Source organism: Pistacia vera, unplaced genomic scaffold (genome assembly GCF_008641045.1).
Source record: "Pistacia vera cultivar Batoury unplaced genomic scaffold, PisVer_v2 Contig71, whole genome shotgun sequence".
Taxonomy (NCBI): domain Eukaryota; kingdom Viridiplantae; phylum Streptophyta; class Magnoliopsida; order Sapindales; family Anacardiaceae; genus Pistacia; species Pistacia vera.
Window position 1 is genome coordinate 1,533,391 of NW_022196568.1, and position 23,806 is coordinate 1,557,196.

Below are 23,806 nucleotides of genomic sequence, written 5' to 3' on the forward strand. Positions count from 1 at the left end.
TAAAATATTAAAAATAAGCAAGTAAAAGATTTTACCTCTCTGTTTGCTCAAATTGTTGATATAAAGCTTCTCAAATTCTCAATGGCTAGCTTCTTCGACTTGAAGACATCAATGGCTTACAATAGGATCTCTTTTACTTGTAAATCTTAACTATTTCTCTTGTGCGTGCAAGATTGTTGAACAAAATCTGTTATATATCGAACAGAATGAATGGATTTTCCGTTGAGAAAACTGAAAATAAAACAATTATTTATAGATGGTGACTAAATTCCCACACCACACCCACGCACACCAACCCCCAACACCCCACCCCCCCACCCCCCCCAAAAAAAAAAAAATCCTGATTGAATTTTTTATATGACATGCAAAATTACAAAAACCCCTCCAGTCTTTAATGTTATTTTAGATCAGTCATAGTTCTTGATTCCGGTTCAATTAGGAAATCGGAGCCACACAATGCCGATTCCAGATTTTTGGAACCAAAACAGGACCTTGGATACCCACCAATTCCGATTCTAATCAATTCTTTTGCACACCCTTAGTAATGGGAAATATTTAGAAGGAGAGGGAGGTGAAATGGTAAATAAGAATGAACTGGTGCTAATCGTGTTATAATCGCGTCAAGTTTACACCATCGTTTACATTAAAACCCGCCTAGCCCTTAGGCCCCTTACCATTTTTATGTGATTTGCAACATTATGACGTCTTTTGTTGGGCGTTATTATCTCCATCAATTCACCAAGATATGCACCAATGTCTTATTATGAATTAAATATTTGTGGGTGTGATTTGTAAAATAAATGCATTTTATTACCCAAATTATGAAAATTTATGCACTAGTGACTATTGTACTATTTGTTTGAATTTAGAAAGCTAGCCAACTTGATGATAAAATATCTCCTATAAGGTGTTTGCTAATTTGTAGAAGGCAATTTGATAAACCGATGTTAAAATCCAAAAGGTGGCAGCTAAATCATCAATTGAATCTTAATATAGAGAAATATCGGATGAGACTACAACTGAATTGATTTGGTTGGAAAGTTTATTACTAAAGGAGTATTAAAATCTATCTTCCCATCGTATTGGGAGATCTCCATACGAGTAGTGCTCATTATACTGTAATGACAAGGCAAGACAATCTAAGGAGTATGTGGCGTTATTATACCAGAGGTTGCCAAGTGCTGCCAGGCAGTTTTTAAAGCGGTTATTGGTTTTCCAGCCGAGATACCCTTAAACAGATTCAGGGCGATTCGAAACCCTAATTCGAAAGAAAACCCCCAAATCCTAACAAAACCCTAATTTTGATTTTGCCTGATTCGTCGATCCCTTGTGTTTGTGACCTAATCTCACGAATTAATCCCAAGACTCAGCAAGATTTGAAGTCCTAATGATCTAGGAACATTTAAATCGAAAAACCCCCAAAACAAACAAACCCTAATTTTCGAATTCGTCAAGAGTTAAACGATTTCTAAACCTAGATACACCTTAGAACTTTTGGCTCTGATACCACTGTTGTAAATCAATCCTGATTACTCAAACCACCAAATCAATCTCAGATCAAATCAAACGCAAGAACAAGAAATCACACAACACACAATCTACTTGGTTCGCTTGTTCAATATAGAACAAGTTACATCCACGTTGAGCTCTAGAATATGGAGCCCGCTACACTAGGATTAATCACTTCAAATATTACAAATTACAGACAAATCTCCTTCACTGTCAACAACACATTCACACACTCATTCACTTCTCTTTATCCTGCAAATCTCAACAAACATTAGAGTACTCTATACTCTTTAAGGAACACCCTGCCCTCAAAATAAGACTCTAGAAAGATTCACAAAGAGAAGAACCAAAATGAATATCAAACCCTAACCCAGGTTACAAACGCATTTACAGAGAAGAAAAGATAGAAAACCTAATACACGATCTTCCTCCCAAATGCGTGAAAAAGTTTCCTTTTATATTGTTGACTTCTGATTGAACTGGAGCCGTTGGATTATGGTTATGATTAACTTGGACTAATAGGCAAAAACGATAGCGTTTTTACTTGGCTTAAACGACGTCGCAGGCTTCAATATTTAACAATTCCTTTACTGTTTTAACATCGCTTCGGAGAGGGTCTTGATCAAAAAACATTTAAAAACTAGGAATGAATTGATGGTTTAACAGGAGACAAAAATATTTTATCAAGTCACACTTTCTCTCACTTTCCCACCAGCCTCACACACACAAATGACCAAAAAAAAAAGTAAACTTCAGGAGAGAAAAGGTAAAGTAAAGACTAAAATACTAAAAAGAAACAAACCCGAATGCTTTTACATGGTTTTTTGTTCAAGCGGTTCAAATGCTTTTGTATTTCAAGTTTCTACCTTTTAGAAACCAACCAGCTTCGAAGCAACCACACAAGTTTGATTTATCAATTTTCAGATAAAGATTAAAATAAACAGGAGGAAGGAAAGAGAAAGGAATGCAAAGTTTTAATTTGAGAAGAGAGGAGACGATTATGAAGATGAGGAAGAGAGGGAAGAAAGGGAGAGAAAAAGAAAGGTGGTAGAAGGAGATTGTTTCTGAATTAGAGAAAGAACATGAAGAAGGAGAGAGAGACAAAAAAGGAGGGGAGAGATTGGATTAAAAAAAATAAAAATTAAAAAATGTATTTTACATATATAATTACCGTTAACTGATTTGATTAATTACGTAAAAAACCTATGATCCATTTGACGTTTGTATTTCAGTTTGTAAATTTACTTAAATGTCCTTGACTCATTTGCTCATGTCGACTTTTTTAGACGCTATTTCCTAAGTGGGTGGATAAAGGATAATATTAAGCTGACCAAATTATATACAAAGGATTGAAATCTCAATTTTTTATATATTTTGATTTTACTCAAATTAATATGAGAGCGAATATATTCATTCACTCACTGATGAAATAGAATATATGCAGCAACGAACACCGAAAATCAAACAATTAAAACTCATTGATAACTCAATCATGAGTTAAATTAACCAATATATTATTCAACCATTTATTAATGAAATTACCAAAAAATAATAATAATAATAATAATTTAAAAAATAATTGTGGTGAGTTTCGTGGACAAGCCACACACAGCGATCCTCACAAGGAATCGTCCAATCCCTTTCACTAAAGAATAAAAAGAGAAATTAAGTTATGATTCTCAAATGATTTCAAAAACATAAAACTGTATTTAAATTTATATCACGCTGGGAAGAAGGTATTTTTTTTTTTTCCTTTTCCTGTGTGAGATAGTGTGTTTTGAGGTCATTTCATTAAAAAATAACATGAGATATTAACTTCTTTTCCTTTGCAATTGTAGAAGGTAGCTTTTAAGTTCGACAAGCGGTTGGTAATTATAAGCTATTACTAACATCAACAGAAAATCTGTAAGAGTTTAGAGAAGTTATTTTTGTAACAATTAATAATAATCTCACCTTTAATTTATTATAACACACATACCTATGTTTATTCTATTATTGACCATTGTCATCCTTAATGTCACTAATTGATGAACGAATAAGGGATCTCTCCCGTAAATACGTTGTTGGAGAGAGTGAGGTTCACCAATTTTGTCAAGTTCCCAAGCTGTTTTGGAATTGAACCCGAAAAAAAATTGTAACCCAAGTGAAGGCTTTCAAGCAGCTTCAAGTTCCCAAGCTCACGAGGAATTGAACCCCAAAGAAAATTGTCACCCAAGTCAAGACTTTCAAGCAGCTTCAAGTTCCCAAGCTCATGAGGAATTGAACCCGAAAGAAAATTGTCACCCAAGTAAAGACTTTCAAGCAGCTTCAAGTTCCCAAGCTCATGAGGAATTGGACCATCTAAACCACAGCTTGGGAGATTCATGTGAACCAAATTCACCAATTTGCCAAACTCCTTTGGTATCCCACCTTCAAAAAAATTGCAATAACCCAAACGAATCTTTCTCAAGTTTGTCAGATTCCCCAACTCACCAGGAATTTTCCCCCGAAGATCATTCGTTTCAAGTGAAAGATACTCCAACCCCACTAATTTTCCATAACTTTCTGGGATTTTTCCATAGAAATAGTTGCCACCAAGATGCAAGTACTTGAGTTTCTCCAAAGTGAGAACACCAAGAGGAAGTAAAGCAGTGAAGTTGTTATCATAAGCATCAAAAGTTCGCAAGTTTGAAAGACTTGAGTAGTTCCAATCCAGGCCACCAGTAAACTGATTGTGTGAGATGTTAAGAGATTGAAGACTACTCAAGTTAGCAATCTCAATGCCGCCCCTGAAGCTGTTTCTTGCAAGAGAGAGATAGGTGAGCATATCAAGCCTTGAAACTTGAGCTGAAACTGAACCACCAAGGTTCAAATCTGTCAAGTCCAATGAAACAACTCTGTCCTGGGAGCAAAAAACTCCAGCCCAAGAACAAACTGAGGTTGGATTTGATGAATTCCAGGAGGTTAAAGCTGGTTCAGGGGATAGAAATCCTTGTTTAAGAGAAACCAGGACATGAAAATCATTGACCAAAGAAAAGGCAGAAACAAAGACGGAAGAAGAGATGGCAATGGTGAAGAGAGAGAAGAGCGAGAAAAGAATGCAAAAGACCATGTTTTGATGGGAAATTTTGTAAAAGACAGTTGAGTTTGGAAGGACTTGATGCAATAACAAAGGGATTTAAACACTTGGGTGAGAACATTTTCTAGCAAATAAAGTTACAGTCAAAAGTGATTAAACCATGGTATGAAAGGAAAGATAGTGTTCATACACATTATTAACAGAATGAAAACGAAAGAGAACTTTAATTTCCATAATGTTAGGTAACTCCTAATTTTGTATCTTTATTTTATTTATTTCATCTCAACTAATATTAAGACTTAAAATTATTGATTGGGTAAAAGTTTGAATAATTATCTTCATCAACACTCAAGGATGAATTTGAAGTGAAAAAGTAATACACCCAGAAGCTTGGAGTAAATTATTGGACCTCTTGGGAGATAGCTTTGTATCTTTATTAAATAACAATTAATTTGATTATAAAATAAAATAAGCGCAATACCTGGCGAAATTTGTCCCCTCCATCATGTGGTGAAGTCAATGTATGCGCAGGGTGGGCCAACACTGTCCCTAGGATTTATAAAAAAAAAAAAAAAAAACTACTTGTTATCGCTGTTATTAACTTAGGCACACAATGTTTTATACAATTACAGTTACTACCGTAAGTAATTAAACACAAAAATATATTAAATAAAATTTTATAAAACAACTAAATGAAATTTTGGATTATAAATAAATAAAACATATTTATTCTTTATTAACTTATGAATTAGTTTGTTTCTTTAATTTTAATATGCTTAGAAAATTATAATTTTTATGGTTCTATCGGATTACTGAGAGTGTGTTCTTTTACGAATTTCATTAAAAAAAAAAAAAACTAACAGGCCATAGTATTTTGTCATCCATTTGAAATGGGTTTAATTTTTTCATTTTAATCAATTGTAAGATAAAAAAATTGATTTACTAATTTCATCAATTAATCATTATATCCACTCCAATCTTAGTATTTTATTATTATCGGTACTAATATCCATATCAACCCATGATTGAATATCGATTTTACTTAATTGTAAGATAAAAATTGATAATTCTACTATCAAAATATTTTCTATCTGAAATTTTCTCTATATCTATAATATTATGGAGGTATTTGTCTAAGCTTATAAACTAGTCAAACTAGCTTATAAGCTCTAAAATTAAANATCTTCTATGCAATATTAAAAAATAGAGGAAGATCTAAGAGCAACTCAAAGTCATAAGGGTTATGAAAATAAGATATATTAAAGCAAGGCGTCAGCTTACATGAATAAGTAGGGGGTTGCTGGGTTTCAAACGAAAGTTTAGGTTGACTACCAAAAGTCATAAGGGTTTTAATTCTTTAGTTTAAAATATATTTGCAGAATATTTTTAATGCATTCATATTTTTGCCCTTGGGCTGTTTAAATAAATGATTAAGAACCAAAATCCCCCTTAGATATACTTAAATGACATAAATACTTTATGGTTATGAAAATAACAAAAATTCTCTTACTGTTAATTTTTGGGTGTCAAAATAAAAGACTAGGGGAAATTATGTAAATATTTATTAACCTATCATATTATGAATTATAATGGTACACAAATGGCACATAATTTTTTTTTTTTCTATAATTTTAAAAGGATTTTTGTTATTTGATTAAACCTTAAATTAACTAAATTTTTTACAATGGGGGCCTGTGGCCCTCGTGGCGGCGCTCTCCCACCTATGCCGAGTATATCTACGTTAGTGTTTTATCGCTAGTTTTAACAATGAGTAAAAACAGTAACAGACTTTTAAATTTTATAACTAATAATAATTAATGAAATTATAAAAGTTAGAAAAATAAAAATCCCAATCCCCTTAATAGACAGCCCCATCCCAATAGCAAATTATGTATCAAATTTAGCAAGCTTCACAGACAAACCACTCACCTCAACCCTTGCGAAGAATTGTCCCACCCATTGATTTTTTGTGGTTGTAAGTGTTTTTTGTTTCACCTTTGAAAGCATAGCATTAAAATGTGTTATTGGGTCGGAAGTGGCTGTGTTTAGTGGGGGTGTAGGGGCAGTTTTTATTTCACTTTTAGGCTTAGTTGATGTTGTTGTAATTTCTCCGTAATCACTTATTTCATAATCTATAATCTAAAATGTGTTCGGTAAACTAATTTGAAAAATGATTATTCAACAATTTGATTATGAAATAATCAAGTATTAAAGGACTCTAAAATTAGGTTTGAGTTGCTTTTTTAAAATCAAAAGCTGCTTATGAAATATTAATTACACAAATACCCTATTTATTAGCATAAATTTTCAAAATATTTTTTTATATAATAATAATTCAATTCAAATTAATAATTTATTAAATATAGTATTTATTTCTCAAAATTGAGACGATTGTTGATCGGTGGTGGCTAGACGCTATTGACGAGGACAAGTCCGACGATACCGTCAACTCCATTAGATAGATCATCAGTCAATCTATCTAATGGAGTCATCATCGAGGCCAATGGCGGCAATTGACCAATCTTTTTTGTTTCTTCCATGTACCTTCCTCTATTCTTAGAAATTTGACCAAAAGTGATTAAGAGAAAAGCTACAGTAATCCAAGTTCAGTCATAGGTGTGTAAGTTTTCAATGGGGTTAGATGAGGGTGGTGGACGGGGTTGTAAGGTCATTTGATTAATAATGATAAATTAAGGGGGCTTTTTTTTTTTTTTTTCAATCGTAATAGCATCTCCAAATGATTCTTTATGTGACTCAAACTCTTTATTATAAAGAGTCTATCCATAAAAACAAGAGTCCAACATGCTCTTTACTTTTAAAAAATAAAATAAAGAGTAAGTTTGACTCTCCATATTTAGAGAGTTAAATTTCACTCTCTATCCTAATTTTAATTAATAAACTACAAGTTGTTATACATTTTATTTATTCATTCTCTCTCTCATTAAATCTCTTTCTTAAAAATAAAGAGTATATTCATTAAATTTAAGGAGTTTATTGGATTTAAATAAAAATCGTGTTCTTTATATTTAAAAATTAATGAAGATGTTCTTTATTTATATGAAAAATGTTCTTCAAAATAAAAAGCACAATTGAAAATGTTCTAAGTGGTAGGTTTTTATCACCAATATTTCAAAGAGTTTATAGTAATTATCTCTTACAGTAATTAATCTCACATTTAATTTATTACAATCAATAATGTTTATTGAATGAATCATTCACTATGGTGACACTCACAGCATCACCAATAATTATTGTAATTATAATCACTATTGAATTCCAATTGATGAATGAATATAGGACTTCTTTGGTGAGTACATTGTCGGAGAGGCTAAGATGGACCAAGTTTGTTATTTCAGAATCGAACACAAAAGAAGATTGAGATTCAAGTTAAGATTTTCAAGCAACTACAAGTTTCCAAGTAGGCCTGCAAACGAACCAAACACGAACGAACACCCCCATTCGAAACTCATTCGATAAGTGCAAAGGGATATTCGAAATCGTGTTTGAACTCGAACAAACACAAAATTGTTGTTCGAGTTCGTTCGATTAACCAAACGAGTAGTTCGAGATCGTTCGAATAACTTGTAAATATCTGTTCAAATAACTTAGGGTTGTTCGAGTTCGTTCAATTAGCCAAATTATGGCTGTGACTAAATTAGATTTGGATTTTGGGCCGGGTAAGGGAAAATGTGAAATTGGGTTCGGATTTTTGTTTTACAATTTGGGTTGGGCCAAGTTAGTTTGTTGGTTATATATATATATATTTTGGCCGGGTAAGGGAAAATGTGAAATTGGGTTTAGATTTTTGTTTTACAATTTGGGCTGGCCAGGTTAGTTCGTTGTAGAGGTGGGTAGGGACCGGTCCCAAGCAGGCCCAGGCCTGGGCCCGTTTGGGACTGGTCCCAAATGGGACCAGTCACTGTCCCAGGCCCATGAGAAAAATTAGGACCCGGACCAGGCCTTAGGCCTGGTAGAGACTGGTCCTATAGGCCCAAGACCGATCCTAGGACCAGTCCCATGGGGCTTGGATAATTAATTTTTCCCCTCTCAATTTTTTTTTATTTTGGGGGCAAAATAAAATTTTATGGGGGGTTTTTAGTATTTTTTAGGGGTAAAATTTATATATTTTATAAAAATTTTAGACTTGGAAGATTTTTTTTTTTTTTAATTTTGTAAAATTTTATTTTAGCCCTCTTAATTTATATTTATTTTCAAATTAACATGGGGTTTTATGTAATTTGGCAGGGGACCATATTGAAAAAATACAATTTTTTTTGGGCCCGGGCCCTCCTCTTATGGGACCAGGCCTCCTAGGTCCGATTCTCTCGAGGACCGATCCTAGGACCGGGTTTTCGAGCTGGACTTTTGGGCCCAGTCCCAAATGCCCACCTCTAGTTTGTTGGTTTCTATATATATATATATATGGATGGCCGGGTAAGGGAAAATGTGGAGTTGAGTTTTGATTTTTGTTTTACAATTTGGGCTAACCAGGTTAGTTTGTTGGTTATATATATATATATATATATACACACACAAAAAATTATTATCATACTTATATTGATAATAAATTAAATATGTTTAATATGTTATTAAATTATCAAAATTATAGATTATCATTACTATCTACATATATATTTTGTATCAAAACCCATAAATTCATAGTGGTATTAGGGTCTATTGTAATAAATGATCAATACAAATGTGTAATTAATTTAGGTTTAATTAAGCTATTATGTTATTAAATTTGTCATGCTATATATCACTTGACTATACAATATGTTATGTTCATAAATTTGTCATACTATATTTAATTAAGTTATTATATTATTAAATTTATCATACTATATATCACTTGATTATATAATATGTTATGTTCATAAATTTACCATACTAAATTTAATTAAGCTATTATATTATTAAATTTGTCATACTATACATCACTTGATTATACAATGTTCATCAATTTACCATAATATATTTATTATTTATAATTGAAATGCTATCTCATAATATCTAATTATTGATTACATTTGGAAAAATATGAAGCTATTATGTTATTAGATTTGTTATATTATATATCACTTGATTATACAATCTATTATGTTATTAAATTTGTCATGCTTGGTATTATAATAATTTATTATTTTTTAATTAAAATGTTATACACTTATATATTTAATTATTGATGACATTTGAAAAAAAAAAATCCAAACATATTATATATATAAGACAAACAAAAGTATCATAATATTTTATTATTGATTACCATTAAAAAAAATTCATCCAAACATAATATAAAAAATATAAATATATAAATATATATAATAATCTACTTATATATTTAATATTTTTTAATTAAAATGATATATATATATATATATAGATATATATATAATATATTTTTTTTTTTTTTTTTTTTTTTTTTTTTTTTTTTTTTGTTGTTGTTTTTTTTTGCAACGGTAAGTGGTAGGTTTTTATGACCAATATTTCAAAGAATTTATCAAGAAGTTTATAGTAACTAATCTCACATTTAATTTACTACAATCAATAATGTTTATTTAATGAATCATTCACTATGGTGACACTCACAGCATCACCAATAATTACCGTAATTATAATCATTATTGAATTCTAATTGATGAATGAATATGGGATTTCTTTGGTGAGTACATTGTCGGAGAGGCTAAGATGGACCAAGTTTGTTATTTCAGAATCGAACCCAAAAGAAGATTGAGATTCAAGTTAAGATTTTCAAGCTCAAAAAGAATTTCTCCGGTGAGGACATCGTTGAAGAGACGAAGATTCACCAAGTTTGTCATTTGCCAAGTTGTTTTGGAATTCAAGTTCCTAAGTGCGATAGCAATCGGGTGTTTTTTGGAGCAATTGAATTGCATCTGGAAAGTAAAGAATTACAACAACATAAAGGGAGACAAATAAATTTGTCCATGATTAATGCTCTTGAATGAATACAATGGTTTACAGATTAATTTATTTCTCTCGGTTTAATGAATGGTATGGCTTTTTCGAATACAACTTATAAGAGAAGAGCTTATTGTATTAAAACTTTTATGAAAATTTTGATAATTGTTCGATTAGGAGAATGTAAAAGAGCTTTCTAATATTGTTTGGATTTTGATATTCAAGAATAGATCAAGTTAAATTTATAAAATAGAATAAGATTATTTTTAAATATTTTTGAAATTTCAACACTTTAAATAAGCTCAGAAAGATCATATACCAATAATATTTTGTGAAAGTGTTAATTTTTCTACCAGATCGAGAGATATTTTGCAAATAATTCCTATCTAAAAGACCTCTTCGAAAAAGGCTAAAAGAATAGTCTCTTCTAATTGCCCTCTCAGATAGGAATTTGGCTCAATTAATGGATATGTGGAGCATTGATCATGGAAGTCGTCATTAGTAACTATGATCGCAGTTATTTTTTAAAGGAAAACCATTGTATAAGTCTGCAATATGAGTAATTTTAACTAAATAGTTTCACTATTTTAATATGATGAAATGATGAGGCTGTCTCGTATGAGTATTTATTATTAGACATATATATCTTCTTTAAAATTATTTTAGCTAGTAGTTTGAGCATAAATTTCATAATCATCTTATCTGATGTGTTTATTATTAATTGGAACAATAATATTATACGTATAACATTGAGATCTCAATTTGGTATCCTAAACTAGAAAGTATCAAACCACCAATTACCAAATCAACTGTCTCGTGAATGTGTATGCATAACGTTGGGGGGTGTCACAGCCATTTGCCTTCTCTCAAATTGGGCTTTTGTGGCTTTGAAGAGCCCAGTTCATTGGGCTTTTGGGGAGCCTTATTGGGCTCCATGGGTTAGAAGAGCCCTTGTATTTTAGTAATATATAGTTGGATGAACCTGCATGATTCCATTAGAGATTTGAGATAAAGCTAAAAGTTCCCATAATGCTATTGTGATGCTGTGATGACGCGGAGTAGAATATATATGATAATGGTATTAAGAACATTGAATTCTTAAAGCAAAATCTGAGTCAAATTTTTAAAACAAAGTAATGGTTTTTTAAGAAAAGGGCGTGATTCGGTATAAGACTCATCAACTCCTCTTCTTATTTGCTTAAGACATAAGATACCAGCTTTGCATATCTTTTTAATTAAATATTAATACACATAACGTGTTATTATTGAAGGAGTGTTCATACATTTGAGTTATTTTGGTCAAACATAATTTGAGAGTTGCTTGACGTGATAACATTGATTGAGGGCAGGTGTCCATAGCGAAGGTCAATTAGATAATATCTCCCAACAAAAGATGACATAATGTGAACACAAATTTAGATTATAATAAAAGAAAACCAAAAACAGATATTAGGGCAGGCTGCGGCCAGCAAAATGGAACTTTAGAATCTTCAAGTGTGTTGGCTTTAATATTGTATTCTTTACGCGGTTCTCAGCGAATCAACCACCGACCGCGATTAGACTCCTCCTTCTAAGAACCAACATAAATAATCAATCATTCTATATATATATATATTCTCCATTACTCAATTATTCTTCATCTACAACCTGTAACTTTATTTTCTCTTCATATTCTCCATTACTCAATTATTCTTCATCTACAACCTATAACTTTATTCTCTCTTCATCATTTCCTTTGCGTATCCGCCTTAACGTTTGTTCAAACATGAGTTCTTCTAACAATCAAAACCAGCCTTCAGGTATGTCGAAAGAATTATAATCTTTTGCGATTGTTTCAATACAATAGTGTTCAGTCATATTAATTTATTTATATGGAAATTGCAGTGACATGCCCGCCAACCTCAACCGGACCTTTCGTAGCACCGCCGCCACCTGGTTATCCAACCATGGATAATTCTGCCAATCAGAATCAAGCTCCAGTGGAAACCAAGTCCAGAGGCGATGGTTTCTGGAAGGGATGGTAAGTTTAAGATTTTTTTTTTTTTTTTTTTTTTTTGGATTCCTTTATTGTTTCTCTAAAGAATATATCAGCAATTACAGTTGATTGATTGGTTACTTTTGTTTATGCAGTTGTGCTGCGTTGTGTTGCTGCTGTGTGTTGGATGCTTGCTTTTGATCGTCGTCAAGATTTCTAATGTTACAGAGTGGTTTCTGCAGATTGATATTTATTTATTTGTGTAATTTAGAGGATGGGGGTGGGAGCTTTTTGTATTATTCTTTCCTTTTCTTCTTTATCTTTAGTAATTGAGCTGTCTCTGTAACTCTTTCGGTTTGTATTTGATACATTCCTTGTTCTAATAAACTTCCTCTTGCTTGTCTATCTCATCCATTGCTTTTTTTAATATTTTTATTCACAGAAGAAACAAAGGATAAATTAACATCAGACCAATTAATTACATTTTCCCATACAATCCATTGTAAACGTATATGTTACTATCAATAATACTACGCTCACAAACCCTTATCACTAACTTTCTCTCACAATAACAACGTATTAATTCATAATTGATCAGTTTATAAAGAGTCTCACTTGTCCAACAATGGGTCTTGTCTACCCAAATACAAGCTATGTTTGTGAGAGAAATTTATAAGAAGTGTTTGTCAACCTATCTTTAATCATGTTACCACCACTGTTGTAAAAAAAAAAAAACGTTTTATCTACTATAACAGTCTAAGGGTATTATCATCATTTCACACAATATGAAATAATGGGGTATGTTAATTAGTTTCAATGGAATTCTCCAAAGTTTTGAATACAATTGTAGATTTACTTCTAAATAAAATAATATTTAATTTGGCTTTCCTTATCAAAGGTTGCATTATTCAATGTACTAACAAGAATACTCAAATATCCTCCATACTATGATATGGAAAGATTTTTTCTATAAAATATTAGCAATAGTGTAATGCAATAAATAAGAATGTTGGAACTCCACTTTACCTCTCGTTTTGTGATCGGATGACAAACCCTTTAGTTAGTAGGGTTTAGAAAAAACATTTTATCTACTATAATAGTCTAAGGGTATTATCATCATTTCACGCAATATTAAATAATGGGGTATGTTAATTATTTTCAATGGAATTCTCCAAAGTTTTGAATACCATTGTAGATTTACTTCCAAATACAATAATATTTAATTTGGCTTTCCTTACCAAAGGTTGCACTATTCAATATACTAACAAGAATACTCAAATATCCTAGATACTATGATATGGAAAGAATTTTCTATAAAATATTAGCAATAGGGTAATGCAATAAATAAGAATATTGAAACTCCATTTAACCTCTCGCTTTGTAATCGGATGACAAACCTTTTAGTTAGTAGGATTAGTTATACTTAAGGATTTTATGTTTCGAGTCACAAGCAAAGACAATTATCGGATTTGCTAAAAGAAAAACCTCCACTTTGGCTTTAACAAACATCAGCGATGAATGAGTGTGACTAAATTTTAAAATTGAAAATTGTACATTTTACTGATTTTAGGGGGCCAAAGTAAGGGTTTAATGAATAAGAGAGGCTAAATTAATATAGTTTTTATTGTATATATAATTATAAATTTTTTGTTAGACTACAGGTTGCCATTAGCTACAGTTTACCTATAGGTAAACTTATATAATTATCAGATGAGGTTATATCGACTTTAAATATTTGACTTGATTTTTACACTAACCAATAAGGCAATAACCATCAATTCATTGTAAGAAATTTTATTTGGTTAATCTTTTTTAAAAAGTCGAATCCAACTTTTTAAATGACTTTATAAAGAGGGCCTTTTCATAAGATTTTTGGACATTTTTACCCTTATTTTCTACACTTAATCACATTAATACCATTGCATCCATGAAAATGACAAAATACTTTTAATTTAAGACTGAAAGTTAGAATATTATGATTTTTTAAAATAATATAGTGTTAAAAAGATATATGAAATGTAAAACACACACACACACACACACACACACACACACACACACACACACATATATATATATATATATATATATATATATATAGAGAGAGAGAGAGAGAGAGAGAGAGAGAGAGAGAGTAAATTTGGTTAAAAAATGGCTTTTCCAAAAAACTAATGAATAAATTTTAGCAATTAAATTTTGCAATGCACAAACGAGGTATAATGATATTAGTTTCGCTTGAGTAGATTTTTTAAATATTTTATATCATTATACCCGTATTGATGCAAGAGAGGACTCCTACGACTCAAGAATTTGTAATTTTTCTTGAAATTTATCACTAATAAATGTATGAGACTCTATGTGCACTCTCAATCTTGATTTTATGCGTATATTCAATATAAGAATTTCAAAAATTAAATTCTACAATTCAAAAACCCTATAAAATAGTTTTCCTTTTCTACTTTTAAATTTGCTCAACAACTCTCAACAAATTCATACTTTTCACTACCAACTTTACTATTGTTTACCCATTTCCATAGTTAACGGTTTTTTTTTTTTTTTTTTACCAACTCCACTATTGTTATAAGATATTTTGTTTAGTATTTAATAAAGGTAAGAGTTATCTATTACTATAGAGTAATATTAGGTCTACAACCTAATCTTATAACTGCAAATGTGATATTTCGTTATTGATTAGCTTATAAAATGGGTTTCACCTGCTTATATGGGTCATGTCTACTTATTTACGAACTAATGAATAACGAACTATCATATCGTGGATTGTGAATTTAGCATTATTGATTGCTATAAGGGTTTAAAAATGGATTTTCAATCCAAATATTAGCTTTGCATTTAATATCTATTTTTTTTTATTTATGGGTATATAAGTAGGAATGAAAAAAATTGGGGTCAAGGATCGATGATGACATCCACAACCCAGTCCTCGCCAAGATGAGTCCCCGATCTCATCCACTACATTGTGTGTTTGAAGGTGGGGTTAAGGTCCAGCCCATTCCCTGTCAAAATTCCATTCCAGACTATTGGCCCGATAAACTCCATTCTTATCAGAGTCCCATTCCAGATGCAAGGCCCCATGAAAGCCCATTCCATCTGAAATTCCGATTGCAGATCCGAGGGCCCTTAGGATTAGCACTCATCACTTTAGCTAGGGTTTTTTTTTTTGAGAGCGCTATAAATATATTCCCAACGCTATAAACCTATCCCAAAGGCCGCTTCTTCGTAACTAGGGTTTTGATCCCAGAGGAGAGAAGAACAAAGAGAAGAGAAAGATGGTTAAGTTCCTCAAGCCGAACAAGGCCGTAATCCTTCTCCAAGGCCGCTACGCCGGCCGCAAGGCGGTGATCATTAAGTCGTTTGACGATGGCACCCGCGAGCGACCATACGGCCACTGTTTGGTTGCGGGGATAAAGAAGTACCCGAGCAAGGTTATCAGGAAGGATTCGACCAAGAAGACGGCCAAGAAGTCCCGCGTCAAGGCCTTCGTCAAGCTCGTCAACTACCAGCACCTGATGCCCACTCGCTACACTCTCGATGTCGACTTGAAGGACGTTGTCACCGGCGATAGTCTGCAGAGCAAGGACAAGAAGGTTACCGCTTGTAAGGAGACTAAAAACAGGTTGGAGGAGAGGTTCAAGACCGGCAAGAATCGTTGGTTCTTTACCAAACTAAGGTTTTAAGTTTTTTATTTTGTAGGGACGGCTCGTCGTTTTGTTTTTACTTAGTTGATTAATGTTGTTAAGATGATTTTGAGGATTATTTAGTGTTTTGTGAACTTGTTTTTGTTTGGATCTGGGTCCGTTTCCATTAGACATTTTTGGTTTTATAATGTTTCTTAAAGATTATCACTATAAATTGCTCATGTTATTATGTTTATTTTCGTCTCCGTTTACTGGATTGATTTGCTCATATAATCCTTGATTTCTGTTATCCTGTTGAAGGCTTATATTCATATGGTAAGTTATTGTGTAGTTGATTGTAGTAATGGATGACTGCGATGAGCTATTGTGTAGCTCATAATTCGTTGAATGATTGATGGCATGCATTGATGTTTATAAATGCTCCAATGGGATTAGATTTGATAAATTTTGCATGCTGCTTTTTGCTAACCTATGGTGATTGCTGTGTAACTAGTCTATATTTTGGTTAGTTTTTGGACTGTAAACTTGACCTGTGTATAGTTTTCTACTGTTCTAAGATGGGTGTTCTGAATTTAATTAAATAGATTTTATTTTGAGGTTAGGTTCATGATAACATTTTTGCAGTTGTAGTTCTGTGTATATCATATCATATTAACTATATGATTTTCAAACTAATCAAAATTATTTTGATTTTGTTTAGAGTGTTTTGATCAGGTTTTGAAATCTCTTATTGTGTCGATGCATTTGTAAATACTTTGCTCTACTTGTTACAATTTGACATAGGACGAAGGTTCTTCAGTACATGAGCATACTATAGATGATTGTTTGGTTTGCACATGTTTTTGTGTTTTTGTTTATATAAATCACATTGTGTTTGATATCAACGTCACATTGCAACTATATTTTCTAATATGTTTAGTTGTTAAATGTGTTTGTGTCTTGAGCAATCGCACTTAAATATATGCTAATATAAGTATTTCTTGGTTTTTATTAATTACAATTTTATTCTATTTGATGTGTTTTTTTGTTCTGAATTTAATGAAATAGATTTTATAGAGGTTAGATTCATGATAACATTTCTGCAGTTGTAGTTCTGTGTATATCATATGATATCAACTATATGATTTACAAACTAATCAAAAGGGTATTGTCTTCGTTTAGATTGTTTTGATCAGGTCTCTTATTGCATCAATGTCTCATTGTGTTTGAGACATTGATGCATGTGTTTGGTTTGGTTTGCACATGTTTTTGTGTTTTTGTTTATATAAATCTCATTGTGTTTGATATCAATGTCACATTGCAACAATATCTTCTAATATGTTTAGTTGTTAAATGTGTTTGTGTCGTGAGCAATCGCACTACACTTATATATATGCTAATACAAGTATTTCTTGGTTAGTTTTTCGCAGAATGTACTTTAAAGAGTTGCTATATGACCCCCTTTAATTCTCTATCGAGCCCCAATTTGATATTAGATTTACCTTAATTCCATAAATGGCCTTGTTTCTGTTTCTTTTTTCAATTTAATAAAGCACCCGCATTTTTATAAATGTAATAAACTTTTCACAAATAGCGCTTATATGGTACCAATATATCTACAAATTTGTACACATCAAACTTCATAGTTTAGAATCGGGAGAATGACATTTTCCCACTCAAGGTTTAGTGAAACGACAATTTCTCATCCGTTAAGTTTCAAAATGACATTTTTTCACTCATAGTCTGGTAATTTTAATTGGAAAAGGATACAATGGTAAACTTAAAAAACAGTCAAAGGCTAATTATGTCATTTTTGTAACCTATATATAAACTAACCTTGAATTCAAACGCTTCCTTCCCCACCCCATCGCCACTTCGTCTACTATTTTTCTCGTCAATGCCATCACTAGTCAAGCTCTCACCTACGCTTAGTTCATCCGCCAAATTAACTCTCTCTCCTTCTCACTCAAGACATATTACTCTGTGCCAAATGATATCGCTTTCATCATTTCGCCTCCCCCACCAATTGGTCGGAATCGCACCTGGCCAGGTGTGATTCAGGTCAACCCCACTAATTGGTTGGAATTGCACCAGGCTGAGTGTGATTTCGGTCGAATCGCATTTGGCTGAATTGCATCTAGCCAAATTCAAACCCGAATCTAGTTTTGTTGTTATTTGGGATAATGGGCTGTGTTTTGTGTATTGAATTGTTGGGGAAATTGATGGGATGGGAGAAGGGATGGTAAAAACGGAATTGCACCACATCTGCGTCGATTTGGCCGGATGCGATTTGGTCACCAAGTTCTTCTAAGCTCTTCTCATGAGAGGTCATGTTGAGGAAGCCCTTGGACGCATTGATCTGCTGATGCACAGTGGTTGTGCACCCAATTTTGATAGTCTCTATCTATTTTGTTTGAGAAAGGAAAAACCGTTGTTGTTCTGAAGTTGTTGGATTTTTGTTTGGAGAGAGACTGCATTTTAGACTTTTCAAGCTATGAGAAGATGTTGGATGCTTTCTTAGCAGCAGGGAAGACTCTCAATGCATATTCTTTATTGTTTAAAATTCTCGCGAAAGGAGGATCCACTGATTGGAAGAGCTGTGAGGATTTGATTGCTAGCCTTAATCAACAAGGGAACACAAAGCAAGCAGATATACTCTCTAGAATGATAAGGGGAGGGGAGACAACCCGTGGGAGCAAGAAGGGGAAGAAACAATAAACAGTTCCCAACTAGTTTTGCCTTTTTATCTCCCTTTCTAATTTTAGTGTAGTTTTTTAAGTAGAGAACTTTGACTTGAAACTTTTGCTTGAACCCGTGTTATACCACATGAAAGTTTTGCTTCATATTCCTGAAAATCCAATTCTATGTTCAAGCTTCTATACTCGTTTTAAGTTAAATATTTTAATACCATTTGCAGCTTTGAAGATGATGATTTGTTTTTAAAATCAGTTTCTTGTTGTAATCTTAATAATGTAACACAATCTAGTGAACCTAAAGCCAAGTTAGGCTTCCAAGGGTCTTGTGTCTTCTAGCTTCATCTGGGCAGATGCAAATCAGCAACATCTACGGCGAAGGAGAAAGAAGAAAAGAGAAAAAAGAAGAGAGAATGATATTTTCGTCTTTATACTGTTTATACATTTTAGATAATTGATTTTCCTAACGGAACTTAATGTTGGGTGTAAAATTGTCATTTTGAAACTTAACGGATATTAAAGTTTCATTTTGCCAAACTTTGGGTGGGAATATGTCTTTTTCCCTTTAGAATCCCTTTGTTCCTAATTGATTTTCAGGGTGATATGTGCATCAAAGATTCAATGTTGCTTGTTCAATTTCTTGAATATTCATAACTAGATTTTGAGTTCTCCAGGCTAGCCCAATTTGAGAACACTGAAACACCTTGTATTGTGTTATATTAACAACAAAACTCGTTTGTATAAATTTAGCAAAAAGTGGGGGTCGGATAGATAATTATTGCACGTTATTTAGCGCCACATTTAATAGACTTGCTAGAAGTTAGAACCAGACTGAAATTTGGTTGGCAAGGCATAAGTCTTGGTATGCTTAATTCTTGTGTCAGTTGAGCGAAGTTAGAATTTAATAAGGAAAACAGAGTTTAGGTCTACATATAAAATTCAGTCTCCGTCAAGTTGTTTGGTTGGGTCATTAATTCTTATTTTATTAGGCTGGTCCAAGTTCAGAACCAGCCAGAACAACACTTTTCAGAGATTATTAAACAAATAATTTGTCTATTAATCTATAGAACAATATCTCAAAAACAAGTCTGAAGCATCTTAAGTGACGCGAGGAAGATCAAATAAAATCCTTGCACAAGTCGTACAAAACCCATAAAATTTTCCCTGAAAATGTATGGAATCTCTTGAGAATTTGGCAGGTTCGTCCAATAATTCACTCTTCTTTGACTTCATTGGAATACTTTACAATGCCATGTGAATGCACAATCTTAACTCCGTATATCATATCAAATAGTCTTTTCTTCAAAGGAAGTCCACACATCCTATATCATGGATAAGGCATTCTCCCAATTTTGTATCATAGACTCACTAAAGTTGTTATAAATAGAAAGAACCCACCTTTTGCAAGAGAAGCCTACCTGTGGTCAGATATCCTTCCATAAGATAATGCAAGACAAGAAGGATAAAAATTACCTCACAATTTAAATCTTACAAGTTTTTTCTTACAACCCCAATGTGAGACCCATAATGAACAGGTAAAACTCATTTATAAACCGTCACGTCAAGGTTGTAACAGAAAATTTATAAGATTAGATTGTAAATATAATTATCATCCAACAAGAATTCTCAACTTGCAATGATAGCTTGTCCTATGAGTTTACATTATGTTCTCATTTGGGTAATTAACGCGAATTAAAAATGTGGATAGACATGCAGTTTTAAGTTTGATTTCTAGAAATAAATAATATAGGGCATGTTTGACTTATTATTTCTACCCATATTCCCAATCCTATTCTCCAAATAATGTTTGGCACGTTATTCTATAAATATTACCCTATTTTTTTAATTACTTTTAGACCCCATAAGGTTATTAATTTCATTAAATACACCCTAAAAAAAGTTTAAAAATTATCAAAAACACCCCTGCGACCCATACTTGCCAGATTCAGGCAACCACCATCGATGGTAGCCGGAATCTGTACAACGGCCTACCTGCCTACCAAAAATGGCCAAAAGTTCACCGATCTGGCCTTTTCCGGCCAGATCCGTGGTGGATCTGGCCGAAAAAGGCCAGATCTGATCGTGAATGACGGCCAAACAAATCTTGGCCATCGTTGACCGAAAACGATGGCCATATCTTTGGCCGTCGCTAATGGCCAAAGATGGTCGTCGTTTTGACCTTTTTCGACCGTCGCGGCCACAACAGGTCGTAGATCTAGCCTTTTCCGGCCAGATCCACCCATAAGGATGCGTTACGACATAGATTCGACTAGTTTATGTCGTAACGCGATTTTTCGGCCAGATTCCGACTGTGGTGGTCGGAATCTGACACTGGTGGGAGTGTTTTTATCATTTTATATATTATGGTATTTAATTAAATTAACAAACCTAAGAGCTTTTTCATAAATTTTTAAATTTTATCTCATAATACTGTCCTATCCAATTACTCAATATTATTATCAAAATCTTATCTAAAATAATAAACCTACACATAATAATTAGAGACATTGACGTCTCCTTAAGATAAAGACAAATAGCCCGCCCTTAATATTACCCAAAACAAACATCCCGAGAATCCAATGATGATGCTATTATATATTAATTAATCACTTAATTAAACTCCTTAATTCCATAAACGAACGGACCTAACGACACTCTCAAACGGAGTACCTAACGACACCACAAATATCAAAATCCATCTCATCTCTTCTATTAGAGAAGAAAAAATTACTTCACTTTCTCTCAAACTTTCCCTCACTTTCTCTCTCCCCAAACACAACTGCTTGTAGTATTCACTTACTTTAATTTTTAATTATAATTTTACCTGACACACCTCTGCAACTCTCTGTACATTCTTCCCTTGTCGTTCTCTCTGATTTGTCACTTTTCTTCCGAAAGCTCTTCCCCTCCCGAATCTCTCTGCTCCTCTGTTATCATGCTTCAGAGCTTAGTCACTCAGTCTCCAATCAATAACAATAACAATAACAACAACAACAACTCTTCCGCAATGAAAACCAAGCGCGTCGACCGCGAGACCGACATCACCGACGTCGATGATCCTTCCATGAAACGCGCCAACATCGAACAAACTCAAAGTCAAACTCAGCAACCACACGAGCAGCAAGAGGAAGCGTCGGAAGCTGAACAGGTGGTTATGGAATTGGAGGGAGAGTCAACCGGATTGAAACTCTTAGGTTTATTGCTTCAATGCGCTGAGTGTGTCGCCATGGACAATCTCGACGACGCCACTGATCTCTTACCTGAAATCTCCGAGCTATCCTCTCCGTTCGGTTCTTCGCCGGAACGCGTCGGCGCGTACTTCGGTCACGCGCTCCAGGCGCGCGTTGTTAGCTCATGTTTAGGAACCTACTCGCCTCTCACCACGAAATCGTTAACGTTATCTCAGTCTCAGAAGATCTTCAACGCCTTGCAATCATACAATTCAATCTGTCCGTTGATTAAGTTCTCTCATTTTACCGCCAACCAAGCAATTTTCCAAGCTCTGGCCGGCGCGGATTACGTCCATATCATCGATCTCGATATCATGCAAGGCCTTCAATGGCCAGGACTGTTTCACATCCTCGCCTCCCGGTCTAAAAAGATCCGATCCATGAGAATAACTGGGTTCGGATCCTCCTCTGAGTTGCTGGAGTCAACCGGGAGACGACTTGCTGACTTTGCCAATTCACTGGGATTACCATTCGAGTTTCATCCACTGGAAGGCAAAATAGGAAATGTGACTGATCTGAGTCAACTCGGGGTGAGACCGAGTGAGGCAATTGTGGTCCATTGGATGCATCATTGTTTGTACGATATAACGGGGAGTGATTTAGGGACGTTGAGATTGTTGACTTTGTTGAGGCCGAAATTGATCACGATCGTCGAACAAGATTTAAGCCATCGGGGTAGTTTTTTAGGTAGGTTCGTGGAAGCATTACACTATTATAGCGCACTGTTTGATGCGTTAGGGGATGGATTGGGTGTGGACAGTGTAGAGAGGCACACGGTGGAGCAGCAGTTGTTTGGTTGTGAGATCAGAAATATCGTGGCAGTTGGTGGGCCCAAGAGAACAGGGGAAGTCAAAGTAGAGAAATGGGGTGATGAACTAAGACGGTTCGGGTTTGAACCCGTTTCACTTGGAGGTAACCCGGCTGCACAAGCCAGTTTGTTACTTGGGATGTTCCCGTGGAAAGGGTACACTTTAGTGGAGGAAAACGGGTCATTGAAACTGGGTTGGAAGGATTTGTCTTTGTTGACAGCTTCGGCTTGGCAGCCGTCGGATTAAATATATAACTAGACTGAATCCAATGGATCAATGATTGGGTTCATCGAATGAAAATGTTGTCGTTTTGAGTAAATGATCAACATTGAATAGTGGGTCATGGTTGGTGAGAATGTATTTGTTTATAATCCTTTGGTACAATTTTTTAAGCATCTATGCTTGGAAGACTCAGCCGATTGGAGAGTATTTAATTTATGTTCCATCAATTTTTGGGAGGAAAAGAAATACAGAGAAAAAGGAAAAGGATAGTGGTTAACTGATCCTATTCAATTCAACTAGTTCCTGAAATTTGTAATTGTAAAAATGCTGATTTGAAGTAAAATCATTGACATTTTCATTGTTTTTGGTAGCGTATGATTCTTATTGTGAAAATTTGGTAGAATTATAATGGTGAAGTGGGCTATGCAAAAACAAAGTAAAATTGGTCGTAGGGTAGCGAATGGAATAATTGGGGAGTAGATATATTTGTGATTTTGCTATCAAGGGGCATTTGAATAGTCCAAAAGAAAGGAGAGGAAAGGGCTAGCCTACTTTGATATTAAAATTGCAAATGGAAGAAAAGACGCAGTGGTTATGACAAAAGTTGAACAACGCGTGAGTCATGGATTGGTAAAGCCAAACAAATGAGTCCATATATGTAATTGTCAGGCCCCCTTCAAAACCAAAGCTTTGCTCCTCAAATCAAATTTTTTTCAACAAGGTGAATCATCACTTGTGTATATTGATGTATATACG

The 23,806-nt window shown here is 33.6% G+C and overlaps 4 protein-coding genes across 4 annotated transcripts; 3 read left to right on the forward strand and 1 right to left on the reverse strand.

The window, feature by feature from the left end:
* Positions 1-3,529: 3,529 nt before the first annotated feature.
* LOC116114377 (leucine-rich repeat receptor-like serine/threonine-protein kinase BAM3) lies at positions 3,530-4,600 on the reverse strand. Its single transcript, XM_031400510.1, has one exon. The coding sequence runs from the start codon at positions 4,598-4,600 to the stop codon at positions 3,530-3,532; it is 1,071 nt and encodes a 356-aa protein (XP_031256370.1).
* A 7,355-nt stretch (positions 4,601-11,955) lies between these two features.
* Positions 11,956-12,871, forward strand: LOC116114417 (cysteine-rich and transmembrane domain-containing protein WIH1-like). Its single transcript, XM_031400558.1, has 3 exons — positions 11,956-12,285; positions 12,371-12,506; positions 12,617-12,871. The coding sequence occupies exons 1-3, from the start codon at positions 12,252-12,254 to the stop codon at positions 12,660-12,662; spliced, it is 216 nt and encodes a 71-aa protein (XP_031256418.1). The 5' UTR covers positions 11,956-12,251; the 3' UTR covers positions 12,663-12,871.
* Positions 12,872-15,658: 2,787 nt separating this feature from the next.
* Positions 15,659-16,356, forward strand: LOC116114405 (60S ribosomal protein L27). Its single transcript, XM_031400543.1, has one exon. It carries the CDS (start codon positions 15,749-15,751, stop codon positions 16,154-16,156), a length of 408 nt encoding a protein of 135 aa, XP_031256403.1. The 5' UTR covers positions 15,659-15,748; the 3' UTR covers positions 16,157-16,356.
* Positions 16,357-21,417: 5,061 nt separating this feature from the next.
* On the forward strand, positions 21,418-23,732 carry LOC116114435 (scarecrow-like protein 23). The gene has a single exon (XM_031400583.1). The coding sequence runs from the start codon at positions 21,725-21,727 to the stop codon at positions 23,072-23,074; it is 1,350 nt and encodes a 449-aa protein (XP_031256443.1). The 5' UTR covers positions 21,418-21,724; the 3' UTR covers positions 23,075-23,732.
* Positions 23,733-23,806: the final 74 nt, after the last annotated feature.